Here is a 15,119-nt window from a genome sequence, read left to right on the forward strand (position 1 = left end):
GTGTGTGTGGGGGGGGCTGTGTGTGTGTGTGGGTGGGGGGCTCTCTGTGGGTGTGTGGGTGGGTGCAAATGCAATAGGTCTCGCATTTGCTAGAGATTAAGCTATTGACATTGTAAATGACAATGCCATTTATTTATCTATTTCAAAACCAACACATAAATAAAAATGTTGTCATTTACAATGCCAATAGCTCTAACTTTGGCAAAGGCGAGACAGTTGCATTGTAAATGCTTGTTTCTTAGGTTTAACAGGAGTCCGGAAGTGCATATTTGTATTACAATTTGGGTACCTAGGGCTGTTATGATGGATTTATTTATTGTTATTTCATATTGAGTAACTTCCATGGTTTGGTTTTACTTTTAAATACATATAACTATTTGAAGATATCGATAAAGTAAACCTGCATTCTACAGATATAAAATAACAGATATAAAATAACAGAAAAAACCCTGTCAAGTTAGCAAAACCACATTTGCCATGGCTTTCGGAGGGGATGGGGGGGGGGGAACCTGAAGAAATCTCCACTAAGGCTGAACAGCTGGCAATGATCGGGCAGGTCTGCACAGGTATAAATACAGGCCTCCGGCGTAAAAAGTCTGCATACCACGAGAGAACGGTTCCAGATGTTTGCACAAGGTGCCTGGAAATGGAAGGCTGCCGTTCGCTTGCAGAAAGCAGCATTCATGCAGCCAGGTGCGGTGCTGCAGGAACGGCGCCCAATCGCTGAAGGCGACAGACCAGGGCGGAAGATGAGCGAAGAAACCCGGAAGTCATCTCGCTGTCAAAACACATGAAACCCGTTGTCGGCTCCCTCTGGAACAGAAAGGCGAAAGAGACCACGGCAGGCGCTGCCCTTATTGTTTATTTATTTTTATTTAACTACAGACATTGCACCCAATTTTCAAGACACCGACCAGAACATTTCCCAGCTCTGCTTCAGATTTAAATTCTGCTTTTTCTCTGTACAAATGTTACTTGTTCTCTTTGACGAGAATTTAATTGTGGGGTCTGGACTGCACAGGTCATTAGGAAAGATCGATTTGGACCAAAAGATTATATCTAATATTTAGTAGTGAGCATTTTCAGTGCGCTGATTCACGGAAGTTCAGGCAGGAACGCATAGATGTAGCCAGAGTTTTAAGTGGGTTGAAAAAACTAGGGGTTTTTTCATCCCACTGGCCGATGCAGTTGAGTGCGTGGCTTAAAACGCATAAGTTAAAAATCTGTGCTTAGCACAGTGTGCCGCCTGACTGGCATTTTGCCGCTTCTGTGTTTGAATCCAGATATATAATACAAAAAGTAACATTACCTACAACAAGCTAGGGCTATTGGCTTTGTCAATGGCTGTTAGTTCAGTTGTATGAGGATACATAAGCAACAACTACGGCTTTGTTGCATATAATATTGAAAATACTTCTGTTCTGAAATGATGAGACTAAAAGAACTAAAACTAGTCTCTTTGAAGTTACCTCAAAGACAGTGAAGGGTGGTACTGCTACAGAGTTAAGATATTTTTTTCACCCCGATGGTGAGGGCAAAAATGGAGAGCCCGATAGAGACCCGTTTCGGCACCTGCTTTTTAGAACCGCCGGCAAGACCCGGCCCACTTAAAACCCTGGACGTAGCTATGAGCATAAATATGATATAAAATATATAAGCACGCATAAACACAGTAATTCTTTATGAGTATTTTCTTACCTGACCAAAGGGATGTGGTCCAGCGTGCAGCAGTCGAGGGATTCCTCTGTCACACAGGATAGATTGTATATCCTGTGAAAAAAGAGCAATGCGCATTAGTTTTAACTTAAGTACAACACAACCCCATGGGCAGCCTCTACTTCATCTTTGGATTGACAGTTTGCTCGCACTGATCTAGAGCCACTGTGCAACATTAAACAAGAGCGGTATTGAAAGAAGCAGAGACAAGCTATGCAGCTCAAATGAAGGCTCTTCATGAATTTACTGTGTGACCTTATACAGGTGTTAGCATAAAGCCCTATCCTCGTCAGGAAAAAAAACATTACATGCGAATACCAAGTAGTTAAAAGAAACCAAAGACACGCTATAACGTGCTAAGAACGCCTTCTCTGGAAGTACAAAAAAGGGTCCAGAAATAAGCAACGTAGTTTAGCCAAATTGGAGTGAGCTTCTGTCTCCAGAACACCAATAATGAAACCTGTATTAGAGGGAGCATCCTCAGTGCCACCTATCTCATCAGACTATAAGGAGAAGGGGTGGCATAAACTGTACTAGTGACTGACCAGTTTTGCATTGGTGAGCAATATTTACAGTAACATGAAAAGAAAGTGACAATGATTGGTTTCCCCTCCAAAACAGTCTTAAATATGAAGCCAAGCAAGAGGCCTTCATTTCCCATCACCCATCAGTGCAGAAACACCTGCACTTCAAGCTGCAAATCTCTGAAAACTTCACCCTGAAAGGAACTTTTGCCTACTAACCACCTAGTCCACGCGCCACCTTTGCTAACCTCGTCAGCGACTTTGAAGTCAATGGTGAGTGGAGCAATAGAGCCTACATTCTCCTCTGTATTAAACAAAACAAGAGGAACCCTTATGTCCATGCGAACAGGGGTATCAAGTGATCTTTGAAACATACATTCACATGGAACTCATTCAGATGACATTTGTGAATATCACAGATATTTGTGTGTGGACTCAATCCAAAAATACCAATTTTAAATAAAAAACGTTTGTAACACGGTTCAGCCGAACAGAGCTTTATTCTGGGGCGGGCTGCTGATGTTGATGCTGTTATTCCTACGGCCGTGATCCTTTTAGATCTCACGGCAGCCTTCAATATGGTCAATCAGCAAAGATTGCAAAAGCGGGCAGTTGACCACAAATAGATGCCGCACCCTCACTGTTATCTCCCCAAAACAATTTCTGAAAGCAAAAGGATCTATTTGGAAATGTGCGGACTCTCTATAGACACCCTCTGTCCAAAAAGTGCCTTCCTAGATTAGGAAAACTGGATAAATACAGAAATAGTGGTGCACCACTTTAACAATCTGTACATTAATAAGAGTTATATCCACAAATTTCTAAAGGCTTGTGATCAATTATAATTTTTGTGCCCTCAAGAAAGGTGTTGGCTGGTGCTCCTTGGCACATATTCATGAAGCAATAATAAAGAGAATATTGAGATAACAGTGAATGTACGGCACCTAGTTGTGGTCAACTGCCCATTGTTCTCTTACTGCCATTTCCTTTAAGTACTGGCAGGACCTGTAGCTCACATGGATAGCTTGGGTCTCACATTTCCATGCCTGTCCTCCACATGCTGTGAACGTTCACTATACACCAGTATTAGCCATCAGATGTTGGAGATGCCCTTGGATGACAGGAAAGCTAATCAGAAGTTGTGGATGACCACTACTGGGGTGCTATCACTATGGCAAAGCTGCCCAAAATATATCAAACATGATCACCTTATGACAAGGTCCCTATAAAGGGAGGGACAGATACCCCTATGCCAGCTGAGAGGCTCACACTTCATATCACTGAACATTTTTTTAAACAGGGTTTTCGATAACTCTGCCTTCTGAGCGAGCTGACTTTGATCATTATGAAAGTTTACCAGGGGAGTCAACGGCTTTCAACTTCAATCTAAAACCCAGCACCCTCATCTGTAGGAAACATATACACAGGCGGAGGAGCGTCCACCCCTGCTTCAATTGCAAGCTCAATAAAAAAAAAAAAAAAATGATAAACAACGTTCTGTTAATTTATTTTTTTGTATTGAGCTTGCAATTGAAGCCAGGTGTGGGCGGGCGGGGCTGTGCCGTCGAGGAAAGAGTGGCGGCTACACCTTAACTACACAGTACGATTTGGCTGGCCGTCTCGGTCTGGCCAAACCATCAAGCGCACTTTGCATGTTGTCCACAGGCTATATTGTACATCCTGGATAGAGAACATGCACAGCCTCCCAGTCCCTATCTGAGCAATGAACCATGGCGCTCAGACCAATCACAATGCTGCTGTAAGGCAGCGTCGTGATTGGCTAGGGGACTCTGGGAGGCTGTGTGCTTCCTGCTGAGGAGAAGAGGATGGAGGAGAGGCAGCGGCCGGTGGTATTTAGGTAAGTGCTTATGGAGTGATGTGGGCAAAATCAATGGACTTCCGCCCAAGATGGCGCTGCAGTGGTTAAATGCATACCTGCACTGTCTGGGTTGGGCTCATGTTCTTAGGAGTTATTTTCCATACTTGGCCCAAATTTTGCAACAGATAAATCAAACAATGTACCAACTATGCGATGAGTCACACCATCACCAGACAAAAAAACCCCACAAAACGAGAAATCCGTGAAGGTGCTTCCGAGCGTCAGATCAATCTGCACAAGAAAATCACACAATGATCCAAAAAGACGGAGACAGGTTAACATTTTCAGGTGGGTGAGATTCCCCACACCCATGACTTAGTCCAGGAAGTGAACATGTATAAATATAAATATGAAACACACTCAATACATTTTTGAAGGTCCTTCTCAATGACGCATCACAAGATGCCTCAAATCTTAAGGTTTCCAGCTGTGGTGTGACCATCGATGCGTAGGACTGCAAGCATGGGTCTGAAGCTTTTTTGAGCTGATGCTTGAAGGCAGGCCTTCATACCTTGCAATCTTCACCTCTTCATTCATTCATTCACACCCAGGACAAATTTAGAAAGCATAAGTGCGTTTTTAGTCAGCACTGGATGGTCCACTTTGGACGGTAGCACGGCTCTCCTTACCCAGTCATGGATGCCTAGTGCATTCTGAAACATGAGAGACAATTCAGTAATACAAAACGGCTTTAAGACTATTTCTTTGAACAAGTTATTCTTAGTCAACTTAGCTGGATTAATTTCTCTAGGATGTATGACATTACAACGCATGCTTTTACATCGCATGCTTTTACAATGCGGTTTTTACAACGCATACCATTACAACGCATAGTGCTTTGGGGCGCTGGATAGTGAATAGTTTAATTTACTATTCCAACTCCAGTCCCTGTGGATAGTAGGGAAGGTGTTGGACAGTAAATTAAACCTATTCCCTATCCTAGAGCGCCCCCCCAACGCAATGCGTTGTAATGGTTTGCGTTGTAAAAGTCACGTCGTAAAGGCACTGCGTGGTAAAAGTTGCGTTGTAAAGGATGTTTCCTATTTCTCTAACATGCCACCTGGAATTTCGTTTCTCATCTTTTGGTAAATCAGAGTTGTGTCCTAGCTTTGTTTTCCTGAAAATGTTGGTCCTAAGTGCAGCGAAGCTGAAAGTTACACACAAAGTTCATACAAAATAAATCATCACAAAGTGTGAAAGGATGAAGCAATTACTGGCCTATTTTTGCTCTTTCTGGGGCTAATATATCATAGAAGTGGCCGCTACAGTGTTCCTGACCAAACTCTGGGCAGAGTGCACTAATTTTCCCCCTCGGACTGCAGGAGTCTGCACAATCAGAAGGGTCACAGAGATATTGTTTGTCAGCTGCATCTCGGTTGCCAACATGTTCTGGGTTCCAAGGTTTCTCTACGGACTACTAGCAACCCTAAAAGCAGTACTGAAAATACTTCAAAATAAATCTCCTTAAGCTAAATAAACGCCAACAGGAAATATAAGGGACTCTACTTCACAAGAGTTTTGCTGTGTTATTTTAAATAAACAAATAGAAACGGAAGAACTTTTAAAGGCTATTAACAGAAGCTATTTTTCCAAGGAATACCTCTGAGGCTACATGAGTCCGCAAAAAGGAATGTAGAACCATTGCAGACGCGTCCTACAGTTTGTTTTATCCCCCATGGGTATGGACTGGCAAGAGTCATTCAAATCATCCACCGCTTTCCTGAGTATTGCATTCCAATAGTTTGGAGTAAAACATGTAAAACTCTGTTTACCTGCTTACACCTAGAATCTTTTGAAGCATCAAATCCAGTCAAATAAAATCAGGGTTGACATTTTACTTCTCAAAAACTCTTCCATGGAGTGCAATATTTAAACCAGCATTTGCAATGCAATAGGTCTCGCATTATTAAACTTTGAGCTATTGGCATTGCTAATAATAATGGAACACCAATAGCTCAAACATTCAGTAATGTGAGACCTATTGCATTGCAAATGCTTGTTCTTTCAGCAAGAAAGTCTTTGACAAATACAGTGATAGTGTTGACTTGGGAGGTTATGTTGAGTTTGCTGTTGATCACGAACTTGAGGTACGTGCCGTGGGCGGTGGGGCTATTAGTAATACAGCTCCTTCATGTGCCTCAATTAACGGTGCCAAATATTGAGCCTATGTTCTCTAATGTTTTCAATTCGCTATTTTCTGTGACTACCACTCTTAGGGCAATATGTATGAAGGTACCGATTTGCGAGTCTGAAATTGCGATTTTTAAGAAATCGCTATTTCAGAATCGCAAATTGGTATGCATGTACAAATTCGCTTTTTTTATCGAATTCTTAGTATTCCTTAATTGCGATTAGCAAATTGCGAATCGCAATTAAGGAATACTTTCCCATTCATTTCTATGGGCCAGGAGGCCCATAGGAATGAATGGGAAGGTATTCTCAATTTTGCGATTCGCAATTTGAAAATCGCAAATTGAGAAGAATTTCAAGGGTGCAGGGGTGTCCAAAGGACACCCTGTTGCACCCCAGAAATATGCATGGGTGCACCGGTGGCGCACATACATGCCTAAGGGCATGTATGTGCGTCACATGGCACTTTGAAAAATGCTGAAATGTGCATTTTTCAAGGAAATCGCAACTTACCACCAACTAGAAGTTGGTGGTAATTTGGGATTCCTTAAGGGCATTTTGCTAATTTTTTGGGCTTCATACATTGTAGTGTAGTTCCTATTATCCCAATAGGCTCTGCGCATTGGAATAATACCTCCAATAGTATAGACCTAGACCAGACGTTAACTAGGTCTTCTACTGTCGATATTAGACTTAAAGTTTTGGGTTTGCCAGCTAGCTCAGAGTTCACTAGAAACTTTCTCGAATAGACAAGGAGGAGTTGAACCTCCCTGGATAGACAAGAAGGGATTTAGTTTCTGACAACCATAGAACATGACAACTTTGCTCTCCCCTAATCAAGAGTATATCTCTAGAGTCGTGTGAAAACAAAAGACAACTTATTTTACTCAGTCAGTACGTGCATTCTTAGTTTCACCAGATTGTAGAGAAAAGGAAGAGACGGGCGTGTTCAATAAAAGATGTTATTTATTGATCAGTCTCTTTTCTCATACAAGAGAAATGGATCGATATTATTGCGATACTTATGGTTAAGTAAAGTGCATACAATAAAAGCAGAATTATAAAATAATACTGTAAAAACATTTATATGGTTTCTAAGCCATATGGTGTTTAAAATGGATAAAATAGATACATACATATAAACATTTGACTAATCGTACTCAACTGGTGCTTCTAACCACGCCTACCCCGGTGTACCTGACCTAAGCCTAATACGTGGGTGGGGATAGAAAGTAGCAGTTTAAGTTAAGTTTGTTTTGCCAAGTGACTGACTCAAGAATTCTCTGCAAGGGGTTATTCAGTTCTGTACCTGAGGTTTAGGATGGTTGAGGGATAGTATCTCTCGTCTGAGGTCTTGATATTCCAAGCTGCCTGCGAGGGCTGCTCGGAAGCGCCGGAGCTGGATTTCTCGGCAGGAGAAAGGCAACGCCTCGTTCTCAGCGCGTCAGGAAGGCGGGGCAGCGCCAGTGGGCTTCGCTCTCTGCTGGGCTTCGGCAAGTCTCGCTGCTCCGATCTCGTCACCACCGCGTGTGTTTGCTTAAGGCAATATCGGTAATATTTATACCTGTAAGGTGCCGAGATTGACGTAAGGATGGACATAGATACGTCAATAAGGATGTCATACGAGCTGGTCGTTAGCACATTCTTTTACTGAAGTTCTCGGGGAAATCAAAACAATGGCCGCAGGGTTTTTCCCAGGTTGTCATAGGTTTGATTTGTTTTGAGAACTCCGTGTGCCTTATCAGGGGCTGGAGGAATATTTGCTTTGCCTAATTAGATGGCAAGCGTTATGACCTAATCAGATAACGTGCTCCTGAGCCGTGGTCTGGCGTAATCAGATAACGGTTTCTGCATCATGGGATGGCTGCTAGTTAGCTTGTTAACCAGAATAGGGTCAGGAATAGGGGGATCGATACAGAACCTATAGGAATACATCACACCCACTCCACGCTAACTATGGCCATATTTACGAATCTAGGCATAGTAAAACATACTGTAGAGTATCGTGTATACCTTACCACCCCAAAATACATATAATGCACTTCGAAATTATGTAATGTACGGGAAAATAAAATAGCCATATGTACTATATGCACTTAAGCAGTAGACTAATGCTAAATTAATCACGCATATGTATACATTATTAGTAATTGAATATGAGAATTACACATGAAATGGCTCTTAATACAGAAGAAAAGTTCGAGACCACTTAATCACAGTTCAAGAAAAAAAATATTTATGAACATACCAGCGGGCAGCTAATGTCTATGAAGTTTCTAAAAACAGAAATTAGTTCTCCAAGAATAGTTCTTACTTTAAGCAGAAGATAAGTGTCCCGAAAAAAATATATTTTGGGGCTGCTAAAAAATTGCTGTCCGTGGACTGGAAGAAAAGTCGATCTTGCTACTTTATTATTAAAGTTGACGGCCAAATTCAAGGTGTCGGGAACGCCGTGTGCTAGCCTGTTCAAGAGTCATTAGTTCTGCTCTGGTGAGAACATCACATCATTGAGACTGCTGAAAAAGCGGTCAACAGCTTCCTGTGAGAGTTCCACTAACTCGGAAAAGGATGTAACCATGCATTCATGTGCATGATTGTCTCCATTGACGTTTTGAGTAGTATTGCTGACAGAAGGTTGTACCTGATCGATGCTGCTTTCCTCTTGATCTTCACTACCCCTTAATCGTAGTGGTGAAGTTTCCACGAATGCCGTCATCAGGATTGGCAGCCGTTGAGGGGAGCACAATGCATGAGCCTTTACCGGACCCAACAATGTTTCTGCATCCATTGGCGCATCCGATTGTAGCGTCAGACAGGTGTCCAACACGCATTCTTCTCCGCACAGCATGCACCTTAATACAGGTAATACACATCTTTGCCATATCGGCCGAAATGAAAGAAACCAAGTCATGTTCAGGTCTCGTTAGTCCCAGGATTTTTGATATCCGGTCCCGGTATCCAATGGCTCGGATTGTTTCTTCCCTTGTCGCGGGTGTTTTGTCTGTGACATGGTTTGCCATAACGAAATATAAGGACTAAGAATAGGATTCCTGCAATTAGTCCCAAAATGAGGGGAACTCCTCCAAAAATCGAATGGACGAAGTCTGGAAAAATACCCAGTATGGCTTTGAATGGTGTTAATGCCATCGAGAATACTGTCTTAAATACATTTGAGACTCCACTGGTATCAGAAATATTTAAGATTTCATTCAGGATTTCTGCGAAATGTATGGGGGAATTAGTTGATAACAATGAGTGAATCTCTGCAGTCGTCCTTGCGACTAGGAGATCATACGTTTCCTTTGATGACGTGAGCCTGGTCGGCGTCTGAAGAAGCACTGTTTTCATTCTGCTTAAAGTATCAACTCGAATAGAAGTAATTTTCAAGTTAGGCCATGCCCTTGCCTCCCTGTCTGGAAAGGAGCTGGGGAACAATAAGCGTCCACAGCACATGACCTTCGCAGTCGTACTAACGAGATAAGGAACCCCGGGCAGTAGACTACAACATGTGCGATCCACAATTAGAATGTAACTCCCGTTATAGAGTCTTTTAAAGAATGGTTCTATCTCTGTTGCAGGTGCGCCTAGCTAGTGACATGAAAGGTTATTTGAGTTCCCTTCACAGGCTCCATGCAAACTAATTCCATTACACAGAAGTGTACCGCTTAGTGACATTGCACAATTATTGCCACTAAGAAACACTTTCTGTCCTTTATTACTGACACATGCATGCGAATAGGGCAAGTTCCATGTTGTCTTAATGTACCCTTTTCCCAATTTTTCGTACATGCCAGCCTGTATATATTTTTGGCAGTATTGAAACCTGAAAGTAGATATCGGAATATTAATTATCCCATGTATTATCCATTCAATGACAGGTCGTTCTGACATTGTCAATGGTAATCTCTCGAGTTTCTCAATGCTCAGGATTGTATAATCAGCACCCTTTTGTGCCATACTGATTTGTTTATCAGTAAGGTTAAAGATATGGAATAGTGACGTTGTGTTGATTAGACGCCAAGGCACATAGCCTGAACGCAGATTTTGTAACGTCCAGCCAAGCTGTACAATAGAACGCAATTGAGACTGACCGTGTTGTAACAACAGTAAGTCTTGCGATATTATGTCGATTGCTGATGACACAATGCTGTCCAATGAAAAGATTCTGGAGGACAGAGTCATTAACCCATTGTCCACTACAGAAAGCGATTTTTCCAAATTAATACGGTCAATTTCCCGTATACTTTCTGCTGTCTCAATTTGAGTTATCTTCCAGGCCTCGTTGTAAGCTGCATATATAGAGGCTGCTATGAAGCGTTTTTGACGCTGTTTGCGCGGTCCCATAATGAAATCGCGCAAGTCAGCACCATCAGTAAGTAAAGTTAGATGTTGCTTAATTTCTGTCAGTGTGGAAGTTTTTAGCCATTGAAGGCAGAGTTTGCCCACACTGTAGGTGGTGATTATCCCTGGGTGTTGTCTTTGGGAATATCTAGGGTCTGGCCTGGTCAATGTGAACCCCTGTGTTTTGTTCAGGAATCTGTCTTGACAGTTATTAGTATCTGTGGGCCAGATTAACCATTGTTTCCAATCAGGATTTGTTCTGTTTTGGTTTAATACATAGTTTACGTCTATCTCTTCATCCGCAGAGTTATTGCTGTTCATTGTTGGTTTTGGAATAGACGGTTTATTTAAGTCTTTGATTTTGGCTAATCCAAGACAGGTAGTTTGTTGAATAGTTTCATTCAAGAATATAATTTGTTCTGGGATCATGCAGGCTCTGAACAATGATTCTATACCATGTACTTGCCATTCTTTTGTACCCCAAACACTTTTTACTTCAACATTTTTGTCCCAGTAATTAAAACCAAATGTATTCATTTGTTCAAAAAATGAGTCCGAATATATCAATTTCGTGTTTGTAAGCATGGTTTTTGTTCCTGTCTTATTTGACAATTTAAAATAAAATGTTTCAGCATTACTAGTGTTGAACCCTGAAAAGTATGAATATTTGTCATAAAAGGTTCTTGAGCTTCTTTTTGGAGGGGTTGCACAATGTTCCCATTGATTATAATTTAAAACATTTCTAGGTTGTGCTGATTTATGTAAAAAATGGTTACCATAGTGGTTGTAGCAGTACATACTATCATAATTAGATGAACCCTGCAAATAATCATGTTTGGTAAATTTAGCAGACATCACTAGATCAGACATCATGTTATTAATACTTTCAAAGTCCCAATCATCAGCAAATGAGTTTGGTTTTACAAAGTCACTCAACGAGATCTTAATTTGGTGTGGATATTTGAGGATCTCAACAGGACCATAAATTTCATAGTCAGTATTGTCCCATGCTACCCCACCCGGTATAGGATTGGCTGTGAAGTTGACTGAAGAAAGTTCTCTTTTCTTGACGTGTGAAGACGTGTGTGGTTTGAGGATCAAGTTGATTTTCTGGCTTGCTGTGTCCATTTTTGCATATTTTCCCTCAATGAAGCGTCCCAAGCATAGTATCATGATGAGCCAAAGTATGAGGATAAATACACCAAAGGACACCCAAAATTCAATCCATGGAGAAATCAGATAGGTTTCTTTCAGCGCTTTCAAGAGTTCCTTAGCTTTATCTTTAAAAGTTTTTGTTGATGGCTGTGTCTTTGATTCACTTAGATCTTCAGAAGAATCATCAAAGTTGATGAAGTAGCCGGATGCCATTCTGTCTATTGTACCAATCGCTTCAGGATTACTGTTTCTTGCAGCTTCAGCATATTCATTTGTTACTTCATTGTAGGTTGGTGTGTCTCTACTAAATGTTTTTATTTGGGTTTTCAGAGGTGTGAGTTCCATTGCATTGTTGCATAGTCCTTGTTGTTGTTCTGTAGGCGTTTCGAATGTGATTAGCCTTTTAGTTAGCACCTCTGTACTTGTAGCAAACCTTGGTGTTCTACTACTTATCGGGAGTCCACTTGGCCTACTGTTTGTTATCGGCCACATGATTGTGGTTTTACCAGGTCGATGGATACAACTCGGTTCTCCTTTTTACCAGCAAGTGGCGGTAGTACAACTGATCTTGTCCCGTTGATGGACAAGACAGGAACTGCTTTTCTGTAAGAAGGCCCAAATTCCTTCTTTACCGCGATCTTTTCTCTGACTAGATGCCCGATTTTTGGAATCCAGACAGATCTTGCTGGGACAGGTGGTGGTTCTTCAGTGGTTGTTGGCTGCTGTTTCAACTTTATGTTGCTCAGGTCTTTTCTTGTTTCGTTTAAGTCCTGTAAAATAGCCAAACGATCTTTGATATCAAAGCTTTTCTCTTTCACCACTGAAGTCTGACTGTCGAGATCTAAGACTAGCATCCTAGTCCCAAACAGTAATTCATACGGACTGAATCCCCTCAGAGAATTTCTTGGCAAGTTATTTAGACTACGTTGGACACTTATTAGATGTTTGACCCACCCAGCTCCTGAACCTAATACCTTTGCTGTTATAGATTGCTTTATGTCACGGTTTTTTCTTTCAACAATTCCGTTTCCCTTGGGATGAAATGGACAAGAATACCGCAATGCAATGCCCATGCTGGCCATGGCCTCCTTATAAGCTCTAGAGCTAAAAGCAGGACCCTGGTCAGAATGCAGCACGCCAATTGCGTATGTGCCGATAAAGACTCGCAAATCTTTTATAACAGTTCTGGCGTCAGCCGTTCGCTGGGGCCACATCCATATGAATCTCGTGCATGAATCCACTGCGACCAAGATATATTTATAGTTACCATCCCTTTGTAAGGGACCACAGTGGTCCAGATAAACACAGGCTAATGGTTTATCCGAGATTAGAAGGGGCGTCTGTGCTGGTCGTCTCACTGTTGATACTTTCATTTTTTGACATATGTCACATTCTAGAACATAGTTCCTGGTTTGTCTTCTCATTTGTGGCCACCAGTATCTCTGTTTTAATAACGATACTGTGGCTGAGACGCCAGCATGTATAGAAGCAAGTCCTTCGTGTGCCGCTATTATTAGTCCTAACCTGTGTTCCATGTTTGGAATTGCCCTATCCCCCACTCCAGGGATTCGAGCAAATGGAACATTATTCGCATCAGTTATGTATGAGTACTTTACTGGAAAGCCTTTCGGGAGTGTTTCTATTGCATCTTTTACTGTAGCGCTGACAGCTTGTAATATATCGCTGTCTATTTTTGTTTTTGACTGAGTGATGGTAGCTACGGAAGCCGTTTGCACAGCTGCCTTCGCGGCCTCATCAGCCAATGAATTCCCTGCAACGTGAACGCCATCACGTTGATGACTCAGTGTATGTATCACGTGAGTCTTTGGTAGTTCCTTTTGTAAAAGAACTACTTGTTCCCAAAGCATTTTATGCTTGATTGTGCCTCCTTTTGCATCCTTAAAACCATTCTGAAGCCAGATCTGTAAGTATTCATTGTAAGACTGAACGCAATAATACGAATCACACACTATGAGTATTTTCAAGCGCCATCTTGAATGCTAGTAGTTCTACTCGCTGAGCTGTACAATCTCCTAGAGATTGTGTTTTAGTGACCGCTGGTTTGAATTTCCCATCGTGCCAGCGACCTTTTACAATCACACACGCAGCACTGTAAGCTTGTTTACCTCCTACTGCGGGTTGTGCTGATCCGTCTGTATATATTATACAGCCGTAACGTTCAAGAGGCAGAATTTCGGTCGGCGGCGGACATTCGAATTCGTATTGGAGAAACTCTTGTGTTTTTAAGTTAGGATCAAATTCGTATGCCACGTCTGTTGCAGCAAGAGAATTAGCCCACTGTATCCATCTCGGATGGAGCGCTTTAGCATTTGGTATGCTTGCTTTTGTTACAGCCTCTAGGGCTGGTATCGGTGTAACAATTATTATTCGTTTACCTTGTGAAAGGGCTCGTTCTTTTGCTATAGCTGTCTGTGTTGCAGTAAGAATTTTTTTCGTTGGGCTAAATTTCATTTCAGCTTTAGTGTACAAGTGTGATTTGAATGCAATTGGTACCTTTTCTCCCTCGTTAGAGGTCAGGTATGTGAATCCGCATCTTCCTGGGATGACTCGAATCACAAGGTTGCGTGTGTTATCACGTGTTTCTAATTTTGTTTTAATTAACATATCTGTTTGGAATGATCTCAGAATTTCTGTGTGTTTTTTAGTCCAATTGGTTTTTTTAAAATCTGGTTTTATTAGATCATAAAGGGGGTTGACCCTTTCTGCGTAGTTTGCAATGTATGTTCTTCCGAAATTTAGGAAACCTAGAATTGACTGTAGGTTTTTAAGTGTTCTAGGTTCTTGGAGTACGGCACATTTCTCTAGGAAATTGTCAGCCAGGCTTTTGCCTTCACTTGATAATTCATATCCTAAGAACAGGACTGTTAGATGGGCAATTCTAGATTTTTTAAAGTTGAATTTGTAACCCTCTGCTGCGAACCCAAGTATTATGGTGTTCACTCTCTTCAAGTGAGTATCCAAGTCATCATCTGTTAGGTATATGTCATCGACATAAGATAATGCTTCGTCATCATATGTTTGTAGTAACTCCGTTACCCTCGCTGAGAATACTCCTGGGCTGTTCTTGTACCCCTGGGGTAACCAACAGAATTCTTTTTGAGCGCCATTTATTGAGAACGCAGACAAGTATCTGCTCTCTGGTGCTATATTCTGACAAAAGAATCCATTAGAGATGTCTAATGTTGTTTTGTATTTTTTGCGCACTATGTTATTCATTAGTGCAGCACTATGCGAGTTTTGTAGTGCAAAGGTTTTGCAACATGAGTTAAGGTGTCTGTAATCCAAAACTAGACGATATGAATTGTCTGGTTTGGAGACAGGAAACAAAGGGTTGTTCATTTGTGAGGTGCAAG

General features: G+C 41.6%; 1 protein-coding gene across 1 annotated transcript in view; it reads right to left on the minus strand.

Moving 5' to 3' along the window:
• Positions 1-15,119, minus strand: part of LOC144754814 (transmembrane protein 150A-like) — a 687,487-nt gene that overhangs the window by 351,198 nt on the left and 321,170 nt on the right. Inside the window, exon 3 of the mRNA XM_078643045.1 lies at positions 1,699-1,770. Coding sequence (XP_078499171.1) covers positions 1,699-1,770 — 72 coding nt within the window. The remainder of the gene's footprint in view (positions 1-1,698; positions 1,771-15,119) is intronic.

This window comes from Lissotriton helveticus, chromosome 5_1 (assembly GCF_964261635.1).
Source record: "Lissotriton helveticus chromosome 5_1, aLisHel1.1, whole genome shotgun sequence".
Lineage (NCBI taxonomy): Eukaryota > Metazoa > Chordata > Amphibia > Caudata > Salamandridae > Lissotriton > Lissotriton helveticus.